The 25,017-nt window shown below is 33.7% G+C and overlaps 1 protein-coding gene across 1 annotated transcript; it reads left to right on the top strand.

The window, feature by feature from the left end:
• The first annotated feature begins 232 nt into the window (after positions 1-232).
• Positions 233-20,322, top strand: LOC123559933 (homeobox protein MOX-2-like). The gene is made up of 3 exons (XM_045352105.2): positions 233-1,087; positions 14,471-14,640; positions 19,423-20,322. The coding sequence occupies exons 1-3, from the start codon at positions 520-522 to the stop codon at positions 19,591-19,593; spliced, it is 909 nt and encodes a 302-aa protein (XP_045208040.1). The 5' UTR covers positions 233-519; the 3' UTR covers positions 19,594-20,322.
• The last annotated feature ends 4,695 nt before the right edge of the window (positions 20,323-25,017 follow it).

Here is a 25,017-nt window from a genome sequence, read left to right as displayed (position 1 = left end):
GGTAGATAACGATTAATGCAAATTCATTCCCGTTTGGTCATTCTGAACCTATGAAATGACATTGTCCCCTTATTGAAAAACAATAGGTGAGATAACTAATTTCTATCATTACCTCCAAATGTTCTTACTATCATGATTATCGTCTGCGAGTGATTGTCTGCGAACAGCTGTAAACAGCTGGTATGGAAAGGCGTGATGCGGTTCCTTCCGCGGAAGGTTATCTCTCTGAAACTAGATCCCAGAATTGCAGAAGAATTTTGACAGCTCCATGATTCCAAGCCATAGTTTCCCAAAATTTCTTAAACAGATGAGTGTGAAAATAATTGTCATACAGGATTGCCTTTCGTAGATTTATGAACTAGGATTTGACTGGGAAAACCTGAATTACAGATTTTTCTGATATTCTCATTTGTTTCTATAAGTCTTTTGGATTACTTAAGCAAATTTTGCACATTTCGTCTGCCGAATCTGATTTTCTCATCTATTCATCAAAATTACTTTATTTTCTGAATCATACCAATGGAAGAACCAGTCACAGACACGACACCGTTAGCAAACATGAACTTGGATACCGGAGCGACACAGACTTGTGCGACAAGTTCGTACAATTACGGAATGGGTCGGTTTTTCCAGAGGCCGAGTGCTTTTGACTGTATGCAGGGTAGTTCAGGAGTAGGGATGGGGACGGCCCCATATTCATACCCTGCTTACCCTAGTGATTGGGGACTGATGTCCGGACATTACTCACATGGATTTAATTTGAATAGACCTTTAGGACTTAATAACATCGGTTCAAACTCTTCTGGATTTTTAAACAATTTAAATAATTTTTCTGTACAAAATAATGTTAATTCGCGGGAATATGGTTCTGCATTCTCAGGAATTGGTTCGTCGTCGTCGGCATTCTCCAGCACAGGACTCGGTCCCCATGCCCCTAGCACAGGAGTTATGGGGAATATGTGTGCCCCGGACAATTATAGGGGGCAGTGCGGTACCCCTGAAAGTCAAAGTAATTCCTCACATGGGAGTAATTCACCGTGTTTAACAAGTATGGACCACGTGGAGAAACTCGATGGCAAGAATAAAGGTAATAAGATAAAAAATGGAAAGTGAATATGATGTCGCCTTTTGACTGAGCCACTATTTCAGTGAATTCACTTTTTTTTATTTTCTTCCTATTTTTTTTAACAACAAAATATAACGTGCACGCTGTTATAAAGTTCTTGTAAATTCGTACTCTTATTATATTTTAAAACATCTTTAATCAGTCTAAATTTATAGTCAAAACTATACAACTGTTTGGTCTATGTTCATATTTATTTTTGTAAAAAGCAAAATTTTGTAACATTTCCACGTGACAATGGTGTTCTTTTCACGGCTGGAGTTATAGATTTAAGAGGTTGTTACGTTTTGGAATATGTCGCCTGCTTCAAAAATATCTGAACTTGATCTTATCTTTTTATCTTCTGTATAAATTTTGAAATATTGTGTTCAGATCGCCGTGGAAGTGTCTTTTATTAGCATTCATACAGTGATATGTGTCCTCTATTGTCCAAAGTAAATGACCATTTTCTCCGTTGAAATTTAAGGGAAATGCATGTAACAACTCCATGTATAAACACAAAAATGATATAATTAACATAGAGCCATAATTCAATGTATATTGACAGGACGTTAAATATTAGTTAGTAATCAAAAATATATTTATATTTGCAATTCAATCACTTGAAAAGTAAATACATGTAAGAAGTTAATCAAATAAGCAGCTAAACTATCCCACTTCCTCATCTACTTCTCAAATCAAGGATGAAATTTCGTTTGAATGACGTATCTCCCAATCTTGATTATTTTGAAAATATTTTAAATGGAATCTAGATTGACGCAATAGCTTGCGTTTCCCTTAAAGATTCAGTCAAAGATTGTGTTCGGCTAACACTATCGTATTCAAACTTGTTTATAAACATCGTCGGCATGTGTTTTATTTCATTTTAACTCCCAAATTTCACATCCTCTCTGAACCTTTTATCATGAATAAAAAACAGGGAAAAGACGGAAAAAGAAATCACGTTTACGTTTTTTTTTTCGAATTATTCTGCCTTCTGTTTTAAACATACATCTATGCGTAATACATAGAATACAGAAAAAAAATCATGATTTTGTCCTAAAATCCTCAAACATACAGATAACATGATTAATGTAAATTTTCAACAATTTCCTTATAAATATGTTTAAAAACGGAAAAACGTCAATAGGCTAATTTAGATATAAAAATCTAAATTCTAGATTCTTTGATACTGTTATATGACCAAAACAAATATCTCAATTTGCGAAATATTCTGTTTCCTATGTCCACATGTTGTTATACTAATTTTTTTTCATCTAAACAAAAACCAAATCCGGAACAGAACATGAATTTTCCTGCACTCTAGGGACGGTAGTAGGACTGATCTGAATTTTCAAGATCTTTTCAATAATGTCTATTTTATAGCCAAAATTATATTTTTCCTATTTTATAAAGAATTAGATCTAACATGGATATATATTGCTTTAATGCCAGCTATGATATTCTGATATGTGTATAACAGTCTATCAACAAATAAAGCTAAACTTTTTAAACGTTTTGGTGTCCAGAATGTCTGAAATTTACCACGGAAAATACCCTATCAAAGTCTTTGAAACCTTAATGCTGTTATGAAAATGTTCCTATTTTATAAAGAATTAACATATAGCCCTTGATACCTTGCTTTTGGCTCTTTAGAATGATTGATAATGTGAACTGTATTAACATATATTTTACGATAGTTCAAGTAAAAACCTTGTTACTTTAAAAGGTGGACCAAACTGAAGTGCTTGTTACTAACTATGAGCAAACTTCTATATTTTTCTAATGCCCTTCTTGACACCACGTATAGGACGGAGTATACTGGGAATTTCTGCTTTTTTGTATTTTTTTTTTTTTTTTTGCACATGTTGTTGTAAAAATAAACGAGTTACTATATTCTATAAACCATTGTTATAAATTATTACTACGGGCGTTTTATGTCTTATAGCGTCTCGTTCTGCGATTTAAAAGTGTCTTGTGGTATGTTTTCCCCCAACTTCTGTTTCCAGCTCATCCTTAAAACTACAGTGTGCAGATTTCACGGATAAATTTCTATAATATATGTTTCTGTTTAAATCTAAAACATTATCACATTTGGCCTCTATATGAAAAAGTGACCTAATGAATATTAGAAGCATTTCAAATTATTAATGCACATTAATGAACGTAATCCAAGCATTGTTTTAGTTCAAAGAACTAATGGTGATAACATACAGTCTAGCGAAAAAAGGAACACGACATACCAAAGAATTTAATTTTCAAAATTTGAAATAACATCTGTTAAGAATTCATTTAAACATATTTTGATGCACGCAGAATTACTATAATAATCTCAATGGTGTACGCATATGAATGAAATATTCATTCTTCTAATGCTATATCTGTCGATAATATAATGAAATTCATCACCAACATCGTTTGTACAAAATGGACAAATATAAGAAGAATTACTTCATTTACATTCCAGTATTATTTCATGAAATTGTTATTTATAAGATAAAAGTAATATCGACAGCCATTTGCAACCTCGGAGCATGATGTATTGTAATAAAACACAATTATATATGATATGTTGTCAAATTATTTCACATTTGTGACTGTTTTCACATTTGTAACCGTTTTTCCAGTTGGGGAGTCTTACACATAACATAACGAATAACTCCTGATTGCTGCAAAATAATTCCGTAACATAAAAGTATTTACTGAATATATCGACTTTTTAAACTGTTCTTGATAAAGAAGCGCAAAAAATGCAAATTTCTTTATACCGTTTATTATACAACGCAATCCCTACAGGAGTAAGCAAAGACTGTAAACCGAGAGAAAACCATTATTTTCATTTTCCCATCTAGACAATTATCACAAAATATTCATTCTACTTATGCTATATCTGTCTATAATATACCATTGGTTAGCCAGATATACTGAGCAAATTATGCTGTGGGATTTGTCTTGCATTAGATATTGCTTTACCGGCAATTAAGGAGAGCAAAAATTAACTTAAATCTTAAATTTCTAAATTTCCAACGCAACACACTGCCTTGATCGATTGTCCTAACAATGGATGTAAAACCTGCATAAAATCAGACACTTTGTACAGCCTTAAGTAAATGTTCAAAGTTAAGGTCAATCTCGACATACATAATTATATATCAGTTGGGTTTGTCTTGATTCTTGATCCTTTGACTTATATTGGTAATGCACATTTTAAAACACTAAGTTGGTTACCAGTTCATAAAAGAGTTGATGCATGTTTTCAAAATTAGAATTGGTGTAGCCCCATGAGTAACTGGAGAACAATTTATTCCTCAAGACTTTATTCATTCCTATTAGACCAAATACAGTGAACAGAGATATTTTTCTATCCCAAAAGTTAAAAGCTTTATTATATAGACTCTGTAGTCTGTGGAAAAATTACCTTCTCCAATTAGGCTGCTTAGTAAATTAAGAGATTTTAAAACATGAGTGAAAACTTTTTTCCTAGGTTAACGTTGTAAGATACTTTTTCTTTAAGATTTATAGAACCAGTAGTACCTGGATTAATTTCAAAGTAATTTTCTTACACTTTTATCTTTTAAATTTTAGCTGTGATATCATTTTTCTTTTACATGCCTCTCTATGTCAAGCCGGCTAAATATTAAAGGACCACAATGTACATACATATAACATATACTTTATTCAACAATTGCATACATACACTTTTCATAAGGGTTTCGTTTCCCTTCTTTTGTGTAATGTCCGTGTGAAATGTGGTTGACATTTTTCTTTCGTATTTCCTAAACTTTTAAGGTTCAGTATTTCTTAAAATCAGTTGATTAATTCTTATTTATTTATTTTTTTTATATATGTATTTATTTATTTACTTGTTGCTTTAGTTCTGTATCTATTTATGTTATTATAACAATATTGCTGTACATATTATGTAGAAAGATATCTATCTATATATAGCTTCTCGAAAATGTTGAGTTGTTTCCTCGTTGACCCTGATAAAATGCCAAACAAGAAAAAATGCTCAGTTAGAATATGGATACTAATGTGACCACAACCGTTGTTCGTAACTACACTATGTTGATGAACAGGTTCTCTTACTGTTTCGGGTTTCAGTTTCAGCTCCTGAAAATTTGAAAAAATATTACACAGAATACAACTGATATCCAAAAATTTGAAAACATTTTACTGAAAAATTACTTAACCGTTTTCCTTTTCATTAAGGGCCTTCCTTTGAACAATAAACTGTTTTTACGTTGTATACAGATGTTTTTAAAGTTTATGGCATTACAATTAACATTAATGCATTTGAAAAACGTCTTAGAATTTGCTTAATGTTTTGAATAGCTAAATTATCATATACAAGCTTCTAGTTTCTGCATTAACACCAGAAGAGCAAATACTGTCCAGTTTTTATGCAATAATGACATTATACCGCCATTACAGGTCTTCTCATGGTGTGGTGCAAATATCTTTCTTTTCTTTTTTCAGCTGGACAGAAAGTCTTTATAACAATACCAGGTTTTCTAAATAAATAGGCTCCAGTTAAAGTATTGCATATAGAAATATGTACAAATCACGAGAAAATGAAATTCATCACCAACATCGTTTGTACAAAATGGACAAATATAGGAAGATGTACTTCATTTACATTCCAGTATTATTTCATGAAATTGTTATTTATAAGATAAAAGTAATATCGACAGCAATCTGCAACCTCGGAGCATGATGTATTGTATAATAAAACACAATTATATATGATATGTTGTCAAATTATTTCACATTTGTGACTGTTTTCACATTTGTAACCATTTTTACATTTCGGGGGGTCTTACACACAACATAACGGATAACTTCTGATTGCTGCAGAAAGGTTCCGTAACATAAAAGTATTTACTAAATATATCGACTTTTTAAAGTGTTTTTTTTATAAAGAGGCGAAAGAAAATTGCAAATTTCTTTATACCACGTTTTACACAATGCAATTCCTACAGGAGTAACCGAAGACTGTAAGCCGATAGAAAACCATTATTTTCATTTTTTTTCCGTACAAAATGATGAATCTAGACAATTATCACGGATCTGTAATTTTCCCTCAACCACCTGGCCAACTGAAGTATCATTGATTCCACTCATAAGCCACTTGCGGCTTTATTAAGACAATCACGCCCGTAATTAACGCTTCCTTTAAATCAATCAAGCAACGCCTACCGTATAATTGGTATCAAATTGAATCTGAATTTTACTGCCTCACACCATTATTTCTCAGTAAAGTTTTCACCACCAGTTTTAATTGACATGCCGTATGAGTTACTGGGTTTTACTGAGTTCCATTCACCTCTCCTTGGCTTATTTTTCCGTTTGAAGTTTCCGGAAACGGCAGGAAAGCGGGATTTTGTTTCAGACGTGCGTGGGGGACATCTGGTCGTCTGCTGGGAGTCCATGTTGTTAGGGGAAGTAAAGAAGAAATATAAACACGAGATGAAGGGATAAGGTGGATGTTTAAAACAAAGGTCAAGTCTAAAATACATACGTCAATGACGGTGGTATGTTGATGATCGGGCATATTGTGATATATTGCAGACAGACAACAGGAGGTACTCGTACACCATGCTGGTAGTGAAAAAAAGATGTCAGCAAACAAACAGCAGCTAAAATTTTGTCATTGGCGTGTCTTGCTTATGAAATTAATCATATAACAAAAATTCTAAAAGCTAAGCACTATTTTTCGTATCCAAATATTTGATAAATTGAATTTGATAATACTGTGAACAGTGTTTTGTCGAATCAACGCAAACAACAACATACCATTAGTGTTATACAAAAAATGGTGCTGATAAAAGTCAGTAAAATAGAGTTAATGTTTTACAATATGAATGAATTAATGCTCCAAAATACATTCAGACATTATTCGTATTTTTTTAAATACTGAAACAGAATGTTGTATTGTGCAAATACTAAAATAATTCAAATTAGTATTCCCTTGATAACATTACTACAAACTGCAGTATAATTTTGTCATAATTTATTACGCATGACAAGGTTGCAATTCCATACAAATCAGGCCCAAATTTCAATTGCTTACCAAAGCCTGTTATTTCAAATGCTTGGTTATAGAAAAAATCAACACTTAAACAATAGCACGATTTTAAAATAACAGACCTAACTTAGTAATTACTAAGTTTTTTTCGTGAAACTGGGCCAGAACACTTTTCGCGTTCGCACCATTGTCAATAATATTCGGATACAATTGACTCTTTATTTTAGGACAATTTATGATTAGTTTAACGTGATAAATATGTAGAAATCATCAATGTCAAATAGGTATATATTTTCGTTTATTCAAGTATCATCATTGTACAACATTGCATATACATTCTACATAATTTCTGAAATAAAAGTACATGTACCATGCCATTCTAGACTTGCATAGTAGGAGACTGTCTACAATGTTAAATAACAATGTCTTGCACCACATCTTGACAAAAATGTACAAAAACTTATAGTTTAGAGACAATCATTATTCAGGATATAATAATTTTTCAGTATGTAGTTATGCCTAAAAGTTACTTAAGGTATACGATCCCCAAATAGGTTGGTGACCCCATATTTTAGTATCATTTGAACGAGTTGTGTCTGTTAAACAAGAATTAGTAAATAAGATGACCATAAAAAATATGCAAGAATGACTACAGTCATGTTATTGACTGCGAAATGATAAATCTTACACTATAATAACTGGATTTCTGTTGTATCATTGAAAACTAAAAAAATAAAATAAAAATTCTTTAACCTATTTTTGTCATGTAATTTATATTTTCTTCTTCAGTAGACAATACTGATGTCAATACAAATGATACCAAAATTATATGAGCTTACCAGGCATCTATATTTGATATATTTTAATAGCTCTGTTATATAGAATTTGCTTATTTGTGGATCGGATACCTTTTAAGAATATGCACATAATTATGTAATGATTTCATCTACGGTAAAAAGATTATTAAATGTCCCTAGACAAACATAAAAATAACTGGATATTGTAATTATAAACATGTCTAGCAATATGTAAATACAAAATTTAAAACAAAATAACTACTAAGTATATAAATGTTCATACCTTCTTGAAATATTTAAACAGGTTTTGGCTAGTATACGAATACAACCTTGACTAGAGATCAATTATTTAAATCTGTCAGATTTAGGCAACCTTGAAAACTTTCATTTGCTGAGCATATATTTTTTAAATAAATTGATTTTTATGTCATCATATAACTGACATTCAATGTTTACATGAAATTCAGACTCAACCTTGTTAATACAGAATGGACATAATCGTTCATAAAACGAAAACCTTTCATATCTGCAGGTTTCAATTCTAATTGGCACTACACCGCATCTAAATTTTGCTAGAGCAGATCTACTGTGAAATCATTAAAATTCGTGGGGGACTAATTTTCGTGGATTTCGTGGTTGAGTCAATCCACGAAATTTAATCCCAATGAATTAGTAAAATTCCCATTCATTTTATGTTCAAAAGTTGAAATCCACGAATACATATTCCCACGAAATTGCCGTTTTGACCAAAACCACGAAATTTCATGCCCACAAAATTAAATGATTTTACAGTAATCGTCTTATTATATTCTTCTACATTATTCAGTTTTAAAAAGTTTACATTATTACCTTCTCAGTTAACTTCTACCAACACTACAACTTCCAATATCTGAGCTTATTTTATTTTTCCAGTCTTTAACAAATTCTTTAATTGCATTCTTCTTTACCTTTTCAACAATACTTTGTTTAGACGCTATGACATTTAGAGTAAACAATTCATTACAATTGATTTTTGATACCATTGCTTGACTCTAGAACACCACTTTTTTAAAGTTATTACTACTTGCATAAAAAGTATAAACACATATTCTATGGTTAAAACAGTTCATTCTATTAGCTGACATTTTACAAAGTCTAAACCATTTAGAAACTGATGTCAATTGTCGTTCTGTTGTTGGTTGCCATCCCATATCCCCAATTAAAGCAGCAGAAGGAGTGTATTTTGATACTCTTAAAATAAACACAATGCTCTATTTTGAATAGCATAATTATATGCATGAAAACTGACGCATACCTCAATAACAGTGCCATAGTCAATTACAGACCAAACTAAAGAATCGAAAAGTTTAGAAAACACATTATAAGGCATTCCACCCACTAACTTGTATTTAGTGGTCAGCAAACATTGTGCTCTACTGGCATACTGTGTCACAAACTTGGCCATTGTATTATAATTTAAGTATTAACATATTTATCAACAATATTTATGATGTCTTTCAACACTACTTGTTATGAAGCGAATAGTATTACTTTTTGTAGTATTAATGATTAACCCATTATCTGTTGTCCATTCCTGAAGATGGTCGAACATCTTTTGTAAATCTTGTTCATTTTCTGCTACTAAAACCATATCAGCAGCATATAAAAAAACATATCTTCTCACCATTCCCTACCTCAATACCTAGGTCTAATGCCTTCAATTTCAAGGCCATTCGTATCATTAATAAAAACGTTAAAAAGAATAGGTGGCACACCACAGCTTTGCCTTAATACAGACTTAACTTAAAACGAGTCAGTATACATTTTATTTATTCTCACAATATTATAAAATGACTGCATGGCTTTATATATATTACCATTTATTCACATATGTTTTAATTTTCTCCAAAGAATGTCTCGATTGACTGAATCGTAGGCTTTTTAAAGTCGATAAAGACTGAAAATGTTAGATAACGGAAGCTTGTTATTTATTCCTATTTAATAATAGGAATAATACTTTTACTGTAGTGTTACCCGCCCCCTCCCCACCCCATAGTGTATGTTGCAACAATTAAGTTTGGTCAATGGAGGTTTTACAGTTCAAGTGATAGCACTATGAAACTGCAATGGTCATTTTCAACCAAATTAGATCTTTGAAAATATCATCAAACTCACATAATAAAAATTATGCAACATTTTTAAAGCTGTGTTGACACACACACCTAAATACAGTCCGTCAGTTTGAAATATAAATATAAGGCATTTCTATTAATGACACTTGTGAAATCATCATGACACCCTCCGTTATCATATTATCACCCCTCCCCCAGCCCTCATAAAAGCCAAACTTGAAATATCCATGTTTCTCTCCAGCAAACAATGACATTACATTGGTAGGTTAGTAGGGAAAAATACTTTTTCCATCTTTTTAAATAGTAAATCATACAACAACAACAACAACAACAAGTAGCATTAAATATGTAGCCAGTACGTTACATACATGTACAACTGTGAACTTGAAATGATACAATAACATTATAAAAAAAGAAAATTGTCAGAGAGTCAAAAATCGTAATGTAAAACCTTAAAGGTATGCTTGATCATTGAAATTTGAAAATATAAACAATTACTACAAGCATAAGCAGGTTTATGTATATTAATAGTATTATTATTAGGTCAAAACAGAAAACACTTCATATATGTATATTTAAATACAGTATAAATGTTTACTGCCACTAAAACACTGCTGACTTATATTGCATGACATTTAATTATAGATGTGGCTCTGTGTAAACAAATCAATTTATATACTTAATTATAGTTGTAAGATACAGCACTGATAGCGGCTACCATCTCCATCATCATGTGGTTTCCATATTCATCGGACGTTTCAGCGCTTCCCCACAACGTCCTCCTATGATGATGCGCCGGCCGGAAGTTATCAGTTTTCAGCCTGGAGATTGTAAGCTTCTGCTACCCCTGTCTCATCTGCCAAGTTTCGGTGGCTGGATGTCACTTGTCTACGCTTGGCCACCAATCCACAGTTCCTCTCTCTTTCGCCAGATCCACAATGAGGTGGTTTCAGTCTCTCGGGCGATAGCCAATAGCGCTCTCTTTCGGGACTGTCCGGTTAACCCCAGTCTACTGAATGTGCGCCAAAGTGATTATGCCGGAAATCCTCGACAGCCCACCTCCACCAGAAAACACCATGACCTTCAACCTCTCTCCATGCAACTGTCTGTGAGGGCCTGATACTTTGTGAGCTTTCTTTCAAAGGTCTCCTCGATCCTTCCTTTCCATGGTTCTGTCAGTTCCACCATGAAGCTGACCATAGTACCACGTCTGGTCTCAGGTTGGTTACGGTAATCTCCTTCGGGAACTTGAGCTGTTTCTTCAGGTCTGCTTCCAGTTTCAAATCACTGGCAGTGCCTAGGATCCCACTAGCACTCTTGGCTCCTCTGCCCTCTTGTCCAGCTCTGACGAAGGAAATCAATAATTGGCCTTTACTGACCGTCTTCTGTGCACGCCTCGCCTGGTCCAAGTGCTCTGCTATGGATGACAGAACATTGTCGTGGCACCATCTGTATTTGCCATCTGACAGGGCTGTCCTGCACGAAGTCTTGAACGAACTCAGTACGTGCTCCAGGTTCGCTGGTCTGCCACAGAGTTTGCAGTCTGGACTCTCGGATAAGCCCCAAGTCTTTAGGTTTGTCTGGCTAGGGAGCACGTCGTAGACAGACTTAAGAAGAAAACTAAGCCTGTCGCCTTCCATGGTCCAGATGTCACTCCATATCAGTTTCCTTTGCTGTATTCCCTCCCAGTTCATACATTTTCCTTGCTTCTTGATGGTTACAGCTTTGGGGACCCTGGACTCTTCTTCCATTCGGCGGACTTCATCCTGCACTCTGTGAGCGTATGATGTACCCTAACCCAAGCCTCCCTTGTGCGACACTTCCAACGATGACACTGTGCAGAAGACGGGCCTCCACTTCACTCACTGTTTTGTCAGCTTTCCATTTTCTGACAGTTGACCTGGACACCTGTAAAATTAAAGACATTTAATGAGGATTTTCAACATTTGAAGTAAATGTGTAAAGATAAGATATTTTAGTTAAAGATGGTCATTGAATATATTTAAGTATATACATTTTTCTTCATTATTAAATGTGCCTTTATGATATACACACATTCTTTATTGATTCATTCGGTAACTACATCTATTTCAAGTTTGTTTTTACCTTTCATTGTTTCGTTTTTGTTTCCAGATACATATGCAGGCAAATAAGTGTAGGAAAATAATTTTGCTATGTTTTTTGTGAATGACGGCAATATATCTTCGCTCCTATGTTAGGAATGCCTTTATTCTATGTCATTTACACCGTGACTGTAATTTCTGAGGTATTGCTGAGTAACAAATGTTGCTTAGATATATAGCAGACATTTGCATTTTGACAACAGTGAAGTCAATTAACAAGGCTAAAACCAAATCCCACCATTCATTAGCACAATACTCCATTATAAAAAAAACTTTTTTCCCAAAACACGGCAAAACGTCGTGAATAAGGTATGGCTTTTACAAAATTAATTAAATTATTTTACCTCATATGATCTGAAATAAGGTTATCTTCTTGAATGAACTTGCTATTGTTTGAAAAGAAATAAAGAAAGAATGAGACAATTTCTTTTATCCAAATTGCCTTTTAACATTACCTTAAATACCAAATGATGATTAATTTACCAGCCATCAATCAGCCATCAACCAGTCCTGGATGTGTGTCATAGAATTGCATGAAATATGTCATTTGTGACTGTGTATGCATTTCTGACTGTGTATATATTGTGACTGTTTATCACTATGTGTTGTGACCGTGTATCACTATGTGTTGTGACTGTGTATATATTGTGACCGTGTATCACTATGTGTTGTGACTGTGTATATATTGTGACCGTGTATCACTGTGTTGTGACTGTGTATATATTGTGACCGTGTATCACTATGTGTTGTGACTGTGTATATATTGTGACCGTGTATCACTATGTGTTGTGACTGTGTATCTATTATTAGCTGTTGGTCTTGTTTTGGTGATTAAGGATAATTACGCTTCCTTTAATAAAACTAGATAAAACTGTTTTCATAAGAAGTATGAAATTGAGTTCGACATGTTCATGGTTCGTATGATGAGGATTCATAATCAGTCCAGTTACACAAACTTGATATAATTTTCACTTTAATACAATCATTTTATAATTACTAGTACATTCCGTTACAAAGACAATGATGGTTTGATTCTCCGTTATTTTAGTTGTTCAGAATATGTTAAATATTTCTGCCAACCTATTCATGAAACCCTACAAAAGTTCCTTTTTACATGTTTACAGACATTTTAAACTGACATTATTTTTCCTCAACGGAAGGTTTTGCATCTCCTCAGAGAGAAACTAGGAAAGTCTCTTTTCACAGCTTTAATGAGCATTTCTACGGTGTATATAAACAAACGTGATATTATTTTGGCTGAACGTTTCTAAACAATGTAGGAGGATAAATGGAAAATCCAGATCCCGTCCGTCAACGATGGCGTAGTGATACAGCTTAAGTTACACACGAGTGAAACCTTAGCCGGATAATCTTACGCGAGAAGAAATGAAGCTATGCAAGTTATGAGAAATAAGGAACTGTTATTCACGAGTTTTAGTATTTGAAGTTCTAACTCAGTATCCACCTTCAAATACCAAACCACAAATGTATAACCCATGGTTCCAAATGCTAGCTAATGACATTAATACAGGGCTAATACAGATTTTCTAATAGCATTAGCTTCTGTTGAAGCTTTAAAGACATGTTTGAGGCGAGGTCTTTAACAAAGCCCAAGGTTTTCTGGAGATGCTAGGGTTTGGGTTTGGGGAATATGATGTATTGTCAGACTTCCTTGCATAATGGTACGCATGAAATACTGTGTATTGCCACACTTGGCACGATCTATAGAATATTGTAAGACTTTCTTCGTTATGCGCACTTCAGTGCTTCATGTCATAGTGACCTCATTTGTTTTAAATATCCTTTAATTCTACCGAGCTATATATCAAAGTGTGTTGAAGTTTATTCTGTGGATAATACTGATTAAAATGAGTTTTCACTCACTAAGAAAACAAGATCAAAATGATGAACTTTTAATACAATTACTGTCACATTCTTGGCAGTTTTGTGTGTTGACATGCGGCCTTGGTATGTGTTTTGGTAAGAACTCCACTTTTAATGCATGTTTTTCTTCCTTGTTATGACTCGTACGAGTATGTACTTTTCTACCAGAATTCACTGTAAAATGTTTCTGCTTTTCTACGTAGTTGCTAGTGCAGAACTGTAAAAGAACTATAAAAGACATCCAGCTAATTCAAAACAGATTGACAACTTCTTGATCTTTAAAACTTTAAAACGTAAATATTTGCATTTTGTCATTTACTTTCCTATCATATATATATGAAAAGAAAAGGAAGTATCTATCTCCATCTTTAATTTTGAGAACGTATTATAAAGTGAGTGAGTTCATTTCTTTCCTTGTATTTCAGATTCAAATGATCCGTTTAAACTGGACTTGTCAGTGAAACCAAGAAAAGAACGTACAGCTTTTACCAAACACCAAATACGAGAACTGGAGAAGGAATTTAACCTACATAATTACCTGACAAGGTTGAGACGATATGAAATTGCTGTTGCTCTGGACCTCACGGAAAGACAGGTAGGAAATTTAAGCCAATTATATTAAGAACTACCAGCCTCAGTAAAGCTGAGGTAAGTAATATTGGATAATTACATGGTCAACAATAACCAGCCTCAGAAAAAGACATTTCGGCAATATCAGCCAATTACATGGTCAGTAATAACCGACCACAATGAAAGACAGATAAGCAATTTATATATTAGTAACATATTAAACAATAATCAGTCTCAGTGGAACAAGGATAGGCGATATTGGCAAATTGCATGGCAAACAATACCCAGCCTCTGTGAGACTCAGATGCGCAATATTAACCAATAAAATGGTCAACAATAACAAACCTCAGTTAAAGACAGGTAGGCGATATTAACCAATTCTATGGTCAACAATAACCAGCCTCAGTAAAATACAGGTATTACATATTAGCCAATTACATGGTCAACAATTACCAGACTCGGTGAAAGATTTACGAAATATAAGCCAATTACATGATCAACAATTACCAGACTCGGTGAAAGACAGTTACGAAACATAAGCCAATAGCATGGTCAACAATTACAAGACTCGGTAAAGACAATTACGAAGCATAAGCCAATTGCATGGTCAACAATTACCAGACTCGGTAAAAGACACTTACGAAACATAAGCCAATTACATGATCAACAATAACAAGACTCGGTAAAAGACAATTACGAAACATAAGCCAGTTGCATTGTCAACAATTACCAGACTCGATAAAAGACAATTACGAAACATAAGCCAACTGCGTGGTCAACAATTACCAGACTCGGTAAAAGACAATTACGAAACATAAGCCAATTGCATGGTCAACGATTACAAGATTTAGTGAAAGACAGAAAGGCAATAATGGCCTAGTACATGGTCAACAATTATCAGCATAAGTGAAGGTAAGGTAGTCAATATTAGCCAATAATATGGTCAACAAAAAACCAATCTGATGAAATTCAGGTAGAAAATATTTGCCAATCACATGGCCAACAATAACCAGCCTCAGTGAATGACAGGTAGGCAATATTAGCCGATGACATGGTCAACAATAACCAGCCTCAGTGAATGACAGGTAAGCAATATTAGCAAATAACATGGTCAACAAAAACAGTCTGATGAAATTCAGGTAGAAAATATTAGCCAATGACATGGTCAACAATAACCAGCCTCAGTGAATGACAGGTAGGCAATATTAGCCAATAACATGGTCAACAAAAAACCAGTCTGATGAAATTCAGGTAGAAAATATTTGCCAATCACATGGTCAACAATAACCAGCCTCAGTGAATGACAGGTAAGCAATATTAGCCAATAACATGGTCAACAAAAAACCAGTCTGATGAAATTCAGGTAGAAAATATTTGCCAATCACATGGTCAACAATAACCAGCCTCAGTGAATGACAGGTAGGCAATATTAGCCGATGACATGGTCAACAATAACCAGCCTCAGTGAATGACAGGTAAGCAATATTAGCCAATAATATGGTCAACAAAAAACCTGTCTGATGAAATTCAGGTAGAAAATATTTGCCAATCAGATGGTCAACAATAACCAGCCTCAGTGAATGACAGGTAGGCAATATTAGCCGATGACATGGTCAACAATAACCAGCCTCAGTGAATGACAGGTAAGCAATATTAGCAAATAACATGGTCAACAAAAACAGTCTGATGAAATTCAGGTAGAAAATATTAGCCAATGACATGGTCAACAATTACCAGCCTCAGTGAATGACAGGTAAGCAATATTAGCCAATAATATGGTCAACAAAAAACCAGTCTGATGAAATTCAGGTAGAAAATATTTGCCAATCACATGGTCAACAATAACCAGCCTCAGTAAATGACAGGTAGGCAATATTAGCCGATGACATGGTCAACAATAACCAGCCTCAGTGAATGACAGGTAAGCAATATTAGCAAATAACATGGTCAACAAAAACAGTCTGATGAAATTCAGGTAGAAAATATTAGCCAATGACATGGTCAACAATAACCAGCCTCAGTGAATGACAGGTAAGCAATATCAGCCAATAACATGGTCAACAAAAAACAGTCTAATGAAATTCAGGTAGAAAATATTAGCCAATGACATGGTCAACAATAACCAGCCTCAGTGAATGACAGGTAAGCAATATTAGCCAATAACATGGTCAACAAAAAACAGTCTGATGAAATTCAGGTAGGAAATATAAGCCAATGACATGGTCAACAATAACCAGCCTCAGTGAGTACAGGTAGGCAATATTAGCCAATGATTTGGTCAACAAAAACCAGCCTCAGTGAGTACAGGTAGGCAATATAAGCCAGTGACATGGTCAACAAAAACCAGCCTCAGTGAGTACAGGTAGGCAATATTAGCCGATGACATGGTCAACAAAAACCAACCTCTGTGAGTGATAGGTAGTTAATATTAGCCAATGAAATGGTCAACAAAAACCAGTCTGATGAAATTCGGGTAGAAAATATTTGCAAATCACATGGTCAACAATAACCAGCCTCAGTGAATGACAGGTAGGCTATATTAGCCAATGACATGGTCAACAAAAACCAGTCTGATGAAATTCAGGTAGGCAATATTAGTCAATGACATGGTCAAAAATGACAGGTTCCTAGTGTTTTAATGCAATACAGAGATCTGAATTGAAATAAATCTAATATTTAGATGAAAAGCGTATTACCTGAAAGGGATCTACTTATAGAAATATACTTATATAAGAAGATTATAATTGGTTTATTTTAATCGTGTTAATTAAACAGTGTAACTATTAATATACTAATAGGTAACAATTTCTTGCCGTTGAAATGTTTTACTTATGCAAATGACAAATTAATACCAAATTTAATTTTATGTATTAGTAATAGGTTTCTATGCCTTCCATTTAACATCTCTGCAAACTAAAACACGTATAGAATCAGATGTATATGAGCCGTGCCATGAGAAAACCAACATAGTGGGTTTGCGACCAGCATGGCTCCAGACCAGCCTGCGCATCCGCGCAGTCTGGTCAGGATCTATGCTGTTCGCTTTTAAGACCTGTAGCAATTACAGGAACCGTTAGCGAACAGCATGGATCCTGACCAGACTGCGCGGGTGCGCAGGCTGGTCTGGATCCATGCTGGTCGCAAACCCACTATGTTGGTTTTCTCATGGCACGGCTCATATATGGTTTAAGTGAACATTCCGTTATAGTCAAGGGAAGTTGTCTCTATTTAAACTGACTATTTATTTTATTTTATGATGCAAATTATGTATAAAATATCAGGTGAAATACGGTGCATGCTCAACAAAACTTACAGTTTCATCCCTTGAATAGTTATAGTTTTGTCGTTTTCCATATAGTTATCACAAAAAAAAAAAACATGATTGAAAATAACATATTTTTGAACAAATTTATCTAGGTTTCATGAAAATAGTGTTAAAACATTAATTTATACTTTGAAAAAAAAAGTTTATCATCTGGACAATGTCAGAAGTTTATAGAATTTAAAAGTAGCTAAAATAAAAATTGTTTGTAATTAATCAAAATCTTAAATCTTCTTTTAGAAACAAGTAGGGAAAACATTTGTGTTTTAGAAGAATCAACGGATGAAAACAAAAACCGATTCAGACAATATAAGAACTAAATTCAAATAAATGAAAAGAGAACATTATTAAGAGAAGACGTAAAGAGGAAGAACATGTGTAGATAATTACAATACATGCAATGCAATAATAAAAAATGTAATAAAATACATACAGCTAAATAATTATGAAAATTAACAAAAGAACGTCTCAAAGTCAATTCTGGTTAGTAAAAATTAGGGATCTGAAATAATAATAAAAAAATAAAAACATAAAAACGTGCAAAATAAAAACAATGTGTAGATAATGTTTATTAAAATTTCATCGAAAAACTAATACGAACATATGACAGTGCACAAAGAACCACCAATATTACTAAAAAGACAAGGTGACTGGTGGTAGCCTGAAAATGTATTAGTAAACGATGGAAAAATGTATTAGTAAACGATGGAAAAAGGAAAAATGTATTAGTAAACGATGGAAAAATGTATTAGTAAACGATGGAAAAATGTATTAGTAAACGATGGAAAAATGTTGAACTTGTAATCATTGGCAATGCAATTCATGCGACAATGCACGTCGTGGCCATTGTCAGGGTCATGTCATTTCAGTCCTCCAAATGAAAACGGCAATGATTGCAACATCCAGCTGACAAACAAAGGCTTTCTTAATTTCGAGACGGACCAAGAAACGAAGTGTAAAGTTTTCGAGAAAACATGTTAATTAATTTAGGTTAAGGAATGGAGAAAAAAAAAACAATAACGGCAATACTATTAAAAATGTCAGATTTGTAAAACTGCGGTTTTTTATATTTTATTTCATTACATTGAATTCTAAAAACGTGCCTTGTGTAAAGCTAGCTGAATATGGATCTTGTTAGCGGGAAAAGGCCTACTAATATGGTTTGTGTTGTTGGTATAAATATTGCCTATCAATGAAGCTGCATGGGCTGTTACTTTGTGAAATCCTTTAAATATAACAACTAAATATGTAAGAAGAGAATTTTAAACAGACAATACCACATAACAGCTTTGTGATAAAACTTTAAGAATAAAAATAATATGTAGAGAATAACGATAAAGTTTCATACAACTATTAAAGTCTGAGAACCTCAGTACAACAAGCATGAACTATTCTGCAAGAATATGGTGAAAGGTGGATGGACAAAAAATTAAATGTACGACAGAAGTTTTACTTTACTCATGATAATATACTTGTATTTCACAGGTGAAAGTATGGTTTCAGAACCGGCGAATGAAGTGGAAACGCGTGAAGGGAACTAAGCTCGCAAAGGACAAAGTAGACGGACATCTGAAGCCTATAATGGCACCAAATGTGTCCTCCACAGACTCTGACGACCTTCACCAAAGTGTCATTTCAGATACCGGGAACACGTGAAACACGTTATTAGTGAAAATGTGATTAATGTGAATAAAATGAAGGAGATTTAATCTCAGTTTGCAATAAATGGTTCAAGAGGTTTGTTAAGGTGCATTTTTCAACATTCATTCGGAACGTTTGGAGATTTACCAGGAAACAGCAACACAGTTAGATGGTTCAACCTTAAAACGAATCGTTATGCAAATCAGTCTGGTTACATTTTATGGTGGCGAGTGTTCTTGGAAAAGAAAAGGCAGCAGTTTGTATGTATTCGTGTGCGTGCCTAAGCCCAAATAGTTTACGACTGCAATGCTTAGAAATACATACAATGTTTAAATTTGTAAATATATAAAACTTGTTTTGTTTGAGAGGACGTTACTTTTGGTGAAAGAAACGAATCCCTGTGCCTTATATCTCAATGTAAGTCGAAAGTTTGCACTTGTATAATCGTAAAAATGTTGAATCTACGATTTACAAAATAAAGCCCAGTTTTGATTGAAATGCTATTCTATTGTCCGTTTATATTTCTAGATTTTATATAAATATAAGGAAGATTAGCTTTATGATGAGTGTTTTGTTCGTAAAAAGTTGCTACAATCATAAAAGTAGTCCGTGTTTTATTGGTAATACCTGTGTAATTAGACCTGGAAAATGAGTTATTCCAGAAACATAAATCATGGTAGCTGTCGCATAATGTCTGTTAAATAAATATTTCTTCAATAAAATAGACTTCTTACTGCATTTTCAAGTTTTCATCAGGCAAAAATTTATGCTTATTTCTTTTAGATATCTCGTAATATTTGTAGAAAAAAGAAGCATTATTAGTTTCTCGTCGGAAAGAAATGTGTTAAAATCTATCAGCAGCTGGTCTTATAATGGCGCAAAAAATCTCGTTTGGTTCCCGCTAATGTCGTCTGCAAAATTCATCAACGGCAAAATCAAAGCGGGATTGTGATTGTTTTACCAGAAAATCACGGTGTTTGCAGTAAGGCATAGTAAAATGCTCATAGATGATAGAAGGCCGTTGCTGGCATGTTACGCTGTTTTAAAACTGTAAATCAAAGCGAAATGAAAATAACACAATTTCCATGACAACTGGTGTGTTAAAGTCACGTGATCCCAAAATATCACTTTTGACGCAACCACATGTGGAAGAATATTGATTTATATATCTTTTTTTCTAAATTCTCTCTTCAAATATACAGAATAGCAACTTTAGGCCGCGGTGTCAACATAATCTATGTCATATTTTTTCTACGAATGGAAGATAAACTCGGAAATAGTAATACAAGAGTAGAAATGAAATATGGTAAAACAGTTCTGATCGATATCAAACATGAAACAATGTATAACCAATTTTTCATCAACATTAAAGATCGTAATTTTTTCTGTAAATCTTCTGAGTATAGAGAATATAGAGAAAGTAGTTATTTTTGTAAAACGTTTTACCTATGCAACGTTTTCAATTTCCTTTTGCCCGGTATAGTCTTAAAAACACATAAAATGTTCAGCTTTAGAAAAGGAGCATATATTCGTACTTTGCATGAAAAAAAAAACATTTAAAAAGCATCAAAATATAAGGAATCTGCCATGAATTGTAAAACAAATTAACTTCCATGAAACTTTGCTATGGACCTAGATATGGATACGATAATATATACATATAAAAATATGAAGCTACTCTCTTTAAAACAAGCCTTGCCCCAGTTAAACGTACCTTATCTAAAAGATGCACAGATTCTCTGCAAATACCACTCTTAGCTAGTATAATGAAAATGATTTGGCTTTTGGTATTATCTTGGATACACTGAAACAGTCCAGGTATCCTATGCAGATTGTTACGTCAAGGGTAACAATTTCTTGTTACAATAAATAAAAGTAACAGAAAGACAAACCAGCAACTATTAACAATAACAAAGTTCTATTCATGAATTTAAGTAACAATTCAAATACCTTCAAAAATGTCAAAGAGCCGTAAAATCCAATAATATGTAAAAATAGTTCAAATCCTGTCCAGGTCAAATTTAAATCCAATCAGAATAAATTCCACAATGTTTCACACAGTTCAAAAGTAACTTTAGTATGTCCAAAAATTATAATTCCTTACTTCAAAGATAACTTTTTAAATCCTCACATTTTTAGTAAATCCGTCAAATAATCCAAATATCCAAACTGGTAATATTTTGTTATTAAGAAATACAGGAAAGTTTTCATTAATATCTACCATTTAAGTTCCATATTCTAAGTTCTATATTCTAAGTTCTGTTCTGGTGTCAGAAAACATCCTATTTAATATATCATGAAAGGTTCCAAAACTTTAATGTAACACTATAAGAATAAAAAGAACATTCTGGCAAAAACAAGGACAATCCTTTCTAAAAATAATTGTTACACACTGTTAATCAGTATTTTGGTAGAATTTTCTGGAACATAGTAGAAATTAAAAGAACTTATTTACATGAAGTCTCAAAACTAAATCAGTAAACAATGATTCATCAATAAAGTAGGGGAATGACATATACATAACAAGATTCATCGGCAAATACATTTTCTAAATGTCTTAGATTTCAGTAGAAGTTCAAAGATGTTTAGTTACGCACTCCGTATCATTTTCGATTCGGGATGAGCGGGATATATACTCAACAAAACTCATACCGCTCCCTTCATATTTGGCACAATTTTTCATAATACTTAAGTAAGTTGATGGAATTCCTCGCACATTTAGAAAAATGTAGAATATGTGACATGTTAGAATTTCGTCAAAAACAAGTAATGCTCTGGTCCCATGTTCACAAAGCATTTTTCGGTCTCAGCAGAGTTTTTTTTACTATAACGTCAAAAATTAATACTAATTGAACCTTACCACTTAAGACTGGATAGTCACTTGAAAACAGCAATTAATTGATTATTTATTTTTAAACATGCAATTTTGATATAAAGGGCAAAAAAAGTTTCATTATAAAACAAAGCTGATACTTGTTTTGTGAACATGGGGTCAAATATCAAGAGTAAGTTCTGGTATGGAAGCCAGCAACACAGGTTTACTGACCAAAGTTATAATCATAGCTCACATGAGAAGCCTGCATTATTCTTATTTTTATCCGTGAGTACAGTAAGACCCGAGGTAACCCTCCAGACATTGTTTCATGCATGGGCGAATACCTTGGCAGAACCACCAACCTTCCATAGGCCAGCTGTATGACTCCCACACATGAAGAATTCTACAACCCAAAGTGGAGGTTTCAAACTATACGAGAGGTGTCCAGCTTATACCTAAACATAAGCTCAATGATCTGCATTTTTTTTGGAACAAATTAAGAAATAATGTATAGAAAAACCGTGTTTTACCGTTGTTAATACACGGAAAGAGGTTATACGTCGGCAGAATAATTTCACGAGGGCATAGCCCGGGTGAATTATTCTACCGACGTATAAGCGATTTTGAGTGTATAAGAGCTATTTAAGTAAAACACGTTTTTTCTATACATTATTTCAATTCTAACAGATCTATGTCCTTTATCTAAAACAGTAGAAAAATGTAGTAGCGCTCTTTCTTGGTTGCAACAAAAACAATGACGTCATCGCACGTTAACACTTTAAGATTCCACTTATACCATAGGCTATTTTGGCTTCGTACAGAGTCTTTAGAATTAATTTGTAGGAACAAAAATGGCTCTCCTAGTCAGTCGAGTGTTCGTTTAGATGTATGGTTATATGCACTATCTTCACAGAACACCAAATATTATAGCGAAGCCAATTGGAAATAGACACTAGACATATTTTCCCATGAATTGTCCAACACAAAAAAGATTAAATTCTCTTCTAAATAATGTGGTTTGTTTTGGTTTATTTGATAAAAAAAATGAATCTCAGTATTTCCTTAAAACAAGACTATCTTGACGGAACACCAAATATTACAGCGAAGCCACTTGGAAATAGACACTAGACATATTTTCATGAAATGTTCACAAAAAAAAAAAGATAAATCTCTCCTAAATAGTGGTTTGTTTGGTTTATTGATAAAAAAAATGTAATCAGTATTCTAAAAGCAAGACTATCTTGACGGAACACCAAATATTACAGCGAAGCCATTGGAAATAGACACTAGACATATTTTCCCATGAATTGTCCAACACAAAAAAGATTAAATTCTCTTCTAAATAATGTGGTTTGTTTTGGTTTATTTGATAAAAAAAATGAATCTCAGTATTTCCTTAAAACAAGACTATCTTGACGGAACACCAAATATTACAGCGAAGCCACTTGGAAATAGACACTAGACATATTTTCCATGAATTGTCCAACACAAAAAAAAAAGATTAAATTCTCTTCTAAATAATGTGAAGTTTGCTTGGGTTTATTTGTTAAAAAAATGAATCTCATTATTTCCTTAAAACAAGACTCCAGCACAAGAAATAAACTCTGCTGCCAAAGAATCAAACTTAAAGATCTTCAGTTTCGCACGATCATTGACGCCCTTTCTTACGTAGCACAGCTGCCTTTGTCCGTAGGTTCTACCCTAGAAATAACAGAGTCATTTCGAATCCGATCGCACAATTTTTATACAGTCGCCAGAGACTTAACATTTATTTGTTGATTATGCAGTGTAGAGCTGTCGAACCACCGTGCATTTTTTTCCGTATCTTTGCCTCCTAAATTTAGAGAAAAGATCGCGGATAGATGTTTCGAGGGAGACTTCTTACCTGGATGGCATTAATTAGTATTTATGTCGGTACATTGACTTTTGAGATCAAACAAGAAATGTACTTAGCAACCGTATGTTCTGCAGCGTAGGTCGATTTTGGAACGTCTCCTAAATTCCACCTACGCTAATTTTGTTGCACTTTTACACAATTTTATAGCGATTATCTGATAATTAGGTTTACAGAAATGTTATATCCGACTTAATTTATAGCTTTTTTCATATTTTTTTAATGAAGAGTTAGTTTTCAATGGTCAAATTTGCCACCTATTTTCGCGCGTACAACCTGAAAAAAATATATTAAAAAGTGAATTTATCAAGAAGCAAGCTTTTGGTTTGGTCTAGATTGAAACCTGTTTATTGCTCTGTGAACCTCTTACAGACTCACCCTATATCTTAAAACCTTGGTTTATATCCACTGACTTCAAATCACTTGCCCCTCATCGATGTGGGTTCGAGCCTCACTCGGGGCGTTGAATTCTTCATGTGAGAAAGCCATCCAGCTGGCTTACGGAAGGTCGGTGGTTCTACCCAGGTGCCCGCTCGTGATAAAATAATGCACGGAGGGGCACCTGGGGTCTTCCTCCACCATTAAAGCTGGAAAGTCGCCATATGACCTATCATGTGTCGGTGCGACGTTAAATCCAACCAAAAAAAAATATCCACTAACTTATGAGTTCGAGGTTAAAAAGGGCCTGATAAAGGAGGCAAGTTTTCTTTCGCATGAGGAAACGTTTCTG

Source organism: Mercenaria mercenaria, chromosome 10, assembly GCF_021730395.1.
Source record: "Mercenaria mercenaria strain notata chromosome 10, MADL_Memer_1, whole genome shotgun sequence".
NCBI lineage: Eukaryota > Metazoa > Mollusca > Bivalvia > Venerida > Veneridae > Mercenaria > Mercenaria mercenaria.
The sequence above is the reverse complement of the archived record's forward strand: the minus strand, read 5'-3'. Positions and strand labels throughout refer to the sequence as shown.

Coding starts and splice junctions, on each gene's coding strand:
- LOC123559933 (XM_045352105.2), top strand. CDS start 520: ATGGAAGAACCAGTCACAGACACGACACCGTTAGCAAACATGAACTTG. Junction 1,088..14,470: donor ACTCGATGGCAAGAATAAAG/GTAATAAGATAA, acceptor CTTGTATTTCAG/ATTCAAATGATCCGTTTAAA. Junction 14,641..19,422: donor TGGACCTCACGGAAAGACAG/GTAGGAAATTTA, acceptor TGTATTTCACAG/GTGAAAGTATGGTTTCAGAA.